The sequence below is a fragment of the Erinaceus europaeus genome, chromosome 1 (assembly GCF_950295315.1).
Source record: "Erinaceus europaeus chromosome 1, mEriEur2.1, whole genome shotgun sequence".
NCBI lineage: Eukaryota > Metazoa > Chordata > Mammalia > Eulipotyphla > Erinaceidae > Erinaceus > Erinaceus europaeus.
The window spans coordinates 14790887-14799050 of NC_080162.1; the positions used below are offsets into that span (position 1 = coordinate 14790887).

At 46.4% G+C, this 8164-nt stretch overlaps 1 protein-coding gene across 1 annotated transcript; it reads left to right on the forward strand.

The window, feature by feature from the left end:
* Window positions 1-6379: 6379 nt before the first annotated feature.
* ADO (2-aminoethanethiol dioxygenase) lies at window positions 6380-7448 on the forward strand. Its single transcript, XM_007517393.3, has one exon. It carries the CDS (start codon window positions 6528-6530, stop codon window positions 7338-7340), a length of 813 nt encoding a protein of 270 aa, XP_007517455.1. The 5' UTR covers window positions 6380-6527; the 3' UTR covers window positions 7341-7448.
* The last annotated feature ends 716 nt before the right edge of the window (window positions 7449-8164 follow it).

Consider the following 8164-nt stretch of genomic DNA (forward strand, 5'->3'; position numbering starts at 1 on the left):
ACCTAAGCCCTCAAATCTTCTAGGTTATTAGTAAATATATATAAATATGTATCAAGCATGAGAGCCATTGTGCATAGCCAGTATGCTATACCCCAGACTCTCAAAACCCAATTCTAATTGAGAAATAACAAAGTCTTTTAGCTTACATGCCCCAAACCAGGCTAATACAAAGGTCATGGTGACATTTACACTTAGTCACATTAAGTCTTACAAACATGACCTCTGTGATAACTTCTATTCTACCATGTGTAAAGAGCTCTTCTTCCTCTCTCTTCTTTCCTTTTCTGTCATCTCTACTATGAAGAGGCAAATGGAAATGCCTTGCAATGGAAGAATTTGAGGAAAAATCATTATGGTTCTTCTGTCCACCATGGGACTGAAAACTGTCCCCAAACAGAAAAAGATGGACAAATATGGACTTTCACTTACTGAAATTTGTCTCAAGTCCTTCCAAACAAATAAATATTCAGACTACAAAATGAGACTCTTACTGAGAGTCTTGCCTTGCCTATGGTAGATTTGTGGAACTGCTTCTTCTATTTAAGATCTGCTAAAAGCCCCTGAGAAGGAACTAGAAATTGAGGTACATCTCTTGCTAGTTGCTGAATTTGACAAATAAAGCAATCATCAGAATCAAGGAGTGTGCGCTGCTTTTAAAAGCCCTATTTATTTGACATAATACAGCAGTGGGATGGCAAGGCAAATAAATGGCATTACTTAACATAATCACTTAGTGTTGTGCAACCAAAGTCAAGTCTCATTGCTCTGTCGTTTGCAAAGATTTCGATGATAATAGAGTTGATTGTTAGTGTGAAGATATAAATTGCTCAGTGGTCAGAGTTGTTAATGAAGGCAAAGGAACACAAAAGAGAAAAAGTAGGGTTTAGCAGCCCAAATTCATTGCTAATTGTGTGTGTATTCATCATAGGCTGACCAAGGCTAATTATCTAATTAAACTAAACCTCTGCTGCTTTACAAGAATTTCTCCACGCTGTGATGCTGGTTGTCAATTACCTCCACAGGGCTTAGTGAAATGTCTACTTAACTCAAGGCATGTTTTGCTTTTCCCTATAGTAACACAAGGTCCTCTTGTGGCATAATCTATGCTTAGAATGAAAGGGAAAAAAAGTTTCTCCTTTAAAAAAAAATACTGTGGGAACTTAAGAATAATGACAAACATCTTAAGCCAGAGTTCTTGTTCATTTCACTCTATAATTTATATTCAAGGACTATGAATATAATCTGCTTTGAGCAGAGACATCACAGACACAAAAGAGAAACCAAATATCCTTGTATGCATGTGAGTGAATGCTCGCTTCACATGTTTTTAAAGCTATATTAATTCTTTTGTCATGCTCTGCAATATATCACAGTATGAAATTACACTACTTAATTTCATATAATGACAATTTTTTTAATTTATATTTTTAATAGCTGGAAGTGGCAAATCATCTGTACTAAATCATTCACTTTACAAAATAAGGACATTGTAGCTCTGAGATACAAAGTGACTTATCTAGAGACACACAACAGGCTGCTGGGACTAGGGGAAGCGGTGGCATCCTGTCAGTCAACTGTTCTCTTCCTCTTTAATTTTTGTTATTCCATTTTCAAACTGTACTTTAATTTCTCTAAAATGCTGTAACAGAGGGATGCATTGTGTTTATTTATATATTTATTTATTTTTATCAAAAGAAGACTTTTGAGCCAGGGAGATATAGCAGTTCATGTAACACACTTTCATGTTTGAGACTCTGAGGCCCTAGATTCAATCCCTGGTATCACCATAAATCAGGAGTGCTGGTCAAAATAGATGGATGGATTGATGGATGGATGGATGGATGGAATGGAATGGATGGAATGGATGGACAGATTGATTGATTGTGATAGACAGACAGATTCATTGTGATTAGTAGTATCTTACTCCTCTGATGGAACACAATATTATTTTATTCATTTCTAGTCAGTCAAATAGCCTCTGATGTATTATTCTCTAGTGAAAACCCAAGGGGTAGGGAAAAGAAACACCATCCACTTTCTCAAACTAAATATGAAAAGATGATACATTTGTGATAACTTTTATTGGTGCTAAGCCGATGAAGCATAAGCCATCAAGTAACATTTTCTTATTTCCTTCAGCATAGAAACAGAAGCAGAGAAGAAGGAGGAGGAGGAGGAGGAGGAGGAGGAGGAGGAGGAGGAGGAGGAGGAGGAGGAGGAGGAGGAGGAGGAGGAGGAGGAGGAGGAGGAGGAGGAGGAGGAGGAGAAGAAGAAGAAGAAGAAGAAGAAGAAGAAGAAGAAGAAGAAGAAGAAGAAGAAGAAGAAGAAGAAGAAGAAGTAGAAGAAGAAGAATAGAAGGAGGAGGAGGAGAAAGTGAGAGGGGGTGGGTGGCACCAGAGCTTCCTTCAATGTGATGGGGGCCAGGCTCAAGCCTGGGTCACACACATGGCAAAGCAGTGTGCTATCCAAGTGAGCTGTCTCCACAGTCCCAAGCAACACTGTCTATGCATCCCTTGATAAAGACAGTAAAATCTCACTCTAATAACTTCTCCCCATGTCCTCCTCATCTTGGGACATGTGGTGTCTGCAAGGGCACGGCACCCTGGAACCTTTTCCTGCCCCTTTCACAATCATCTTCCAGCCAGACTCCAGCAATGAACATACAGTTCTCTTCTGCCAAGTGAAGGAAGCTGATTTTCCCTTTCACTGCCTCTCAAAGATGAACATCAACTGTTTCACCACTTGTGATTCAAATCCATTAATTAAAATAAATACAAAGTAAAAATCTCTCAGCCAAAAGGAAAAGGACAGATGGGGAAGCGGAGGAGGTGAAGATAGCTGATGTCTTCTTTCAGGAGAAAGAAAAAAGAGGAAAAGAAAAACAAGATGCATGGATTGGGGGTGGGGGGATTAATTAAGAGAGGTAACACGTGTCTGGATTTAATATATAGTTATGTACTATTTTAGGTCTCATAATAAGTGCAGTACTTAAGAAGAAGAAAACCTCTCTACTAACAACCTGGGGGTGGGGGTGAGGGGGCGTGATAATCTAATACCTCTAAGAATGGTAAGACCTGGCCTCTGGCCCTGCTTCGGGGACAGCACAGCAAAAACTGCATTTCATTACTGACTGCACTTCATTACACATCTCTTCCTTCGATCCCTTAATCTCCCTCTGAATGCTTCTAATTAGTTTCTTCTATCTTGCTTCCCATCGTCTAAAATAAGTAAGATAGAGAGAAAAAAAAAAAAGAATCAAGTTAAGTCCTTCTTCATCCCAACTCCATATACACTGATCCATAAAGATCATAGTCAAAAAAAATAACATCTACAGTTTCTATCAAACAACGCAACTCCCGCAATTTATCAGCAAATGTGTAGAATGTTTACACCCGAAGTCTACCCTAACACTAAGAATTCTTGAGTTGAGCATATGTAGGAGGAAGGTCATGCACGCCAGTGACCTAATCACAGATTAATCACACAAAGTTAAACCAGACTGTTTAACTGCTGCTGTTACTTTAGTTAGATGCCCTGTTACTTTAGTTAGATGCCCTGAGTGGAGAGGAACAGAGCTAAGAAGGCAGTTCTGTATGACTTTAGATAAAAACAATGAAAGATAAGGCAAATGTTTGGGTTTGTTTGTTTTCTGAATTGTCCTCTATGTTAAGCTAATGAGATAGTGGAATCTTAGCAATCGTTTCTCAAAACGATGAAGGGGGAAAAACTTAGGCACTAGGGAAAGTAAGTGATTAACACACAACCAAATTAGTGGCAGATCCGTGCCATCATCCAAAGAACCTGCTCTTCAGATGTGACAACTGTTCTTTTCTACAAGTTGACATTCATCATGGTGATGAATGAGAAATATGTTGGCTTTCTTTTAAAACTGACAATGGAGTCACAATAGAGACTCTAAGTATTTCAAACATACATAATATAATCAGAAAGTAGAAATGATTATCAACTTAACATGCTCTATATAAACATCAAAGGCAGATAAAGAGTCAGGTGACAAGGACTACCAAGCAAAAATAAGCCTTCCTATCCATTTATGAAAAGGAAAGGAAAAGCAACCACAGACGAGAGACAGTTAAGTATCTGTGAATGTCAACATTTTTGCACTTATTTTCACTGATTTCACAGTGTGACCAAAAGAGGACAAAAGGAATTCTGAAGAAAGGCTTGAGGAAATGTCAGAGGTAAAGGACCTTATGGCTAAGAAGGTGGGAGGGGGGTGGCAGTGGAAGTGGAATGAGAACTGTATTTCAAAGAATAAAGAGATAATATGACTGAGCAGGTAGCATTAGGAAATGATATATAGATCTATTTTTAAAAGCTTTTCAAAAAATATTTATTTCCTTTTTGTTGCCCTGGTTGTTTTTATTGTTGTTGTAGTTATTATTGTTGTTGATGTCATTGTTGTTGGATAGGACAGAGAGGAATGGAGAGAGGTGCAAAGCGCAAGGACCGGCTTAAGAATCCTGGTTTGAGCCCCGGCTCCCCACCTGCAGGGGAGTCGTGTCACAGGCGGTGAAGCAGGTCTGCAGGTGTCTTTCTCTACCCCTCTCTGTCTTCCCCTCCTCTCTCCATTCCTCTTTGTCCTATCCAACAATGACGATCTAAGCTTTTATCAGTCTTACCTACCACCATGTAGCTATGATCTTGTGAAAAAAAAAAAGTGACAAGCCTGTACTTTAAGATTGCTGAAGCAATAGCTTATCAGCAAGCCCTCTCAACACCATCTACAAAAATAGATTCTCAATCTTTACATTAGCTTTCATCTTTCCTCTGAATTATTGCTTCCAATCACATTTGCTCTGGCATTATTCCAATCAGTCTCTGAGAAATACAAAGCAGATCAAGTCATTCTCCTACTCAAAGCTCTCCAGGTTTCTAATGACACTTAATTAAAATCCATCCACCTACCGTAGCTTTCAACCTCTTTTAACTATGATCTAAACTATCTGTATTTGGTATATGTAGTGCTGCTGACCCAACATTATCTAAGGGTAGGGATCCTGACACTTAATATGTAGTATAAACTACAAATTCTCATGTTCTCAATTATATCAAGTTCCTTCCTACCTGGTCACTGTTTCTAATACTGTTTAACAATTAAAGGGTTATTTCTGGGTCTGAGAATATTCAGACCCCAGATTTTTTCCATGATTGACTTCTTAATATGCAAGAGCAGTTCAAATGTTATTTTGTTATTTTTAAGTCGCCTCTGACAATACAGATTTAAATAATGCACCACCGGGAGTCGGGCTGTAGTGCAGCGGGCTAAGCGCAGGTGGTGCAAAGCACAAGGACCGGCATAAGGATCCCGGTTCGAGCCCCCGGCTCCCCACCTGCAGGGGAGTCGCTTCACAGGCGGTGAAGCAGGTCTGCAGGTGTCTATCTTTCTCTCCTCCTCTCTGTCTTCCCCTCCTCTCTCCATTTCTCTCTGTCCTATCCAACGACAACAATAACTACAACAAAAAAAAAAAAGTTGGCAGCATACTGGCCCATCTTGTGCTATTCTTAATTTATTTTTAAGTTCTTCTAATATTGGTACCTACTTTTTAAATTATAATCTAGCATGAAGCATCTCTCTACACATACATTCCAGATTCTAGATATTCATTCTGACAGATTCCTGGAAAGAGAATTGTGGGTTAATTGGTGTGAACTTTTATTTTAAAGCATTTAAACTAGAGAAAGCACTGCTTCTTAACGCTCCCGGCAGGCTGTGCTAGCTCAGCGGCACGAGGAGCTAAAGTAAACTCAACAGCTTCCTTCCTAAGAGGGAGGCCAGAGGACCGCGATGGTGGATTGCGGACCAGGCAGGTGCTCCAGGGCCAGCAGGTTAGCACCCTCGATCCCCGTTCACGGCCAAGAGCCTGCACTCCTCCAAGGCCAGTTGCCGGAAGTACGTCACCTCGTCTGCAAGGGATCCTGGGAGTTGTAGTCAGATGACTACTTGTCTGCACCTGGGTTTTTCACCTTTCTTTACCCTTTATCTTTCCAACAAGTAAACACCTGGAGGCCCTAAAGAAAGATGCTTTATTACCTAAAGATCTAGTCCTCTTTTCCAACAGACAACGATGACGTCCGCAGAGCACCTCGGCGGAACACAGTACTACAAGTCCCAGCATGCCCTGCAAGGCGCCCAGACAGCCCGTCCGTAGTCGTAGGTGCCCGCCGCTTGAATGGAGCGTTGCGCTTGAGGCGCAAAGCCCGTCACCCTGTGCGCGGCCGGTCCCATCTCCCCGAGCGTAAGTGCGGGCTGCGGCGCGTGCGCGTGCGCACTCAGCGGGGACGCCGAGCGGGGACGCCGAGCGGGGGCTCCGGGCCGTCGCTGGCTCGCGCCCGCCGAGACTCACAGCGGCGGCGGTGCCGCGCGCCCGGCCGGCCGGTGGTTGCGTGGCCGAGCGCCTCGTTGCGGGCCGCGGAGAGCCGTGGCGGCCGCCGGGGACCGAAAGGGGCGGAGGAAAGCCGGGAGCGGAGGGGTCCGGCCCAGACCCCCGGAGGAGCCGCCGAGAATGCCGCGGGACAACATGGCCTCCCTGATCCAACGGATCGCCCGCCAGGCGCGCCTCACCTTCCGGGGCAGCGGGGGCGGCCGCGGCGCTTCCGACCGCAGCGCGGCGTCAGGCCCCGAGGCGCAGATGCCGCCGGGCTTCGCGGACAAGCTGAACGAGCTCAAGCGGCTGCTGACTCAGGTCCGCGCCGAGGACCTGAACATCGCCCCGCGCAAGGCCCCGCTGCAGCCGCTGCCGCCCAGCCTGCCGCCCGTCACCTACATGCACATCTACGAGACGGACGGCTTCAGCCTCGGCGTGTTCCTGCTCAAGAGCGGCACGTCCATCCCGCTGCACGACCACCCGGGCATGCACGGCATGCTCAAGGTGCTGTACGGCACGCTGCGCATCAGCTGCATGGACAAGCTGGAGGCGGACGGCGCCCACCGGCCGCGGGGCCCCCCGCCCGAGCAGCAGTTCGAGCCGCCGCTGCCGGCCCGGGAGCGGGCGGCCCTGCGGCCGGGGGTGCTGCGCTCGCGGGCCGAGTACACGGAGGCCAGCGGGCCGTGCGTGCTGACGCCGCAGCGGGACAACCTGCACCAGATCGACGCGGTGGACGGCCCGGCCGCCTTCCTGGACATCCTGGCCCCGCCCTACGACCCCGACGACGGCCGCGACTGCCACTACTACCGCGTGCTGGAGCCCGTGCGGCCGCCGCGCAAGGAGGCCGCGAGCTGCGAGCTGCCCCGGGAGGTGTGGCTGCTGGAGACGCCGCAGTCCGACGACTTCTGGTGCGAAGGGGAACCGTATCCGGGGCCCAAGGTGTCGGCCTGAAGGCTTCCCCGGCGCCCAGGAGCCACCCGGGCGGGCTGGCAGGTGCCCCCGGCCCGGCCCCCCGCCACAAGGGCTCAGCCTCCCCGCCGGGCCCTGCAGGAACAGGCGCCTCGCCGCGGCGACCTGCTTTGCAGCCTCCAGGCCTGGCCAGCGGGGAGGCGAGGATGCAAGAGAGACTTTTTGTTTGTTTGTTTTCTTAAGCTTTGGGGTTGTTGTTTTGTTTTTTTTTGGTTTTTTGGAGTTGTTTGTTTCTGTCGTCGGCCCCCGCCCCCGACTTTGTCACTGCCACCAGGACTTTGGGGGTGGTGGGAGGAGGAGGGACTGCTTTCTGTCCAGCGCTTCCATCCTAAAGCCATAATCAAAGTTTATTTCCTCTGGTCGCCATCCCATTACAAAATACACTAAGTGGGTTTTTTTTTTTTTCCTGTCTCTGCGCCCCCTCCACCCCATCCCGATTCCCACCCCCGCCTTGGGTAAATAAGAGTTTGTTTTCTCCTTTTTGTCCTTAAGCCCTTTTTCCTCCTCGATGTTTAATTTATTGTCTCGTGTGTGTGTGTGTGTGTGTGTGTGTGTGTGTGTGTGTGTGTGTGTGTGTGTGTGAGAGAGAGAGAGAGAGACAGACAGACAGACAGACAGACAGACAGAGACCCGGTGGGACGGGTAACACAAGATTCTGAGAGATGAACTGTCGTTTAAATTGAGCTGCCCAGTGTAAAATTTAGCAGTGCAGATTATTCTTCTTCTCCCCCAGAGTTGAAGGGGTCAGTCCCCACAAGTAACTATGCACGTAGAGGGTAAGATTTCTTTTCTTCTCTCCCCTGGGC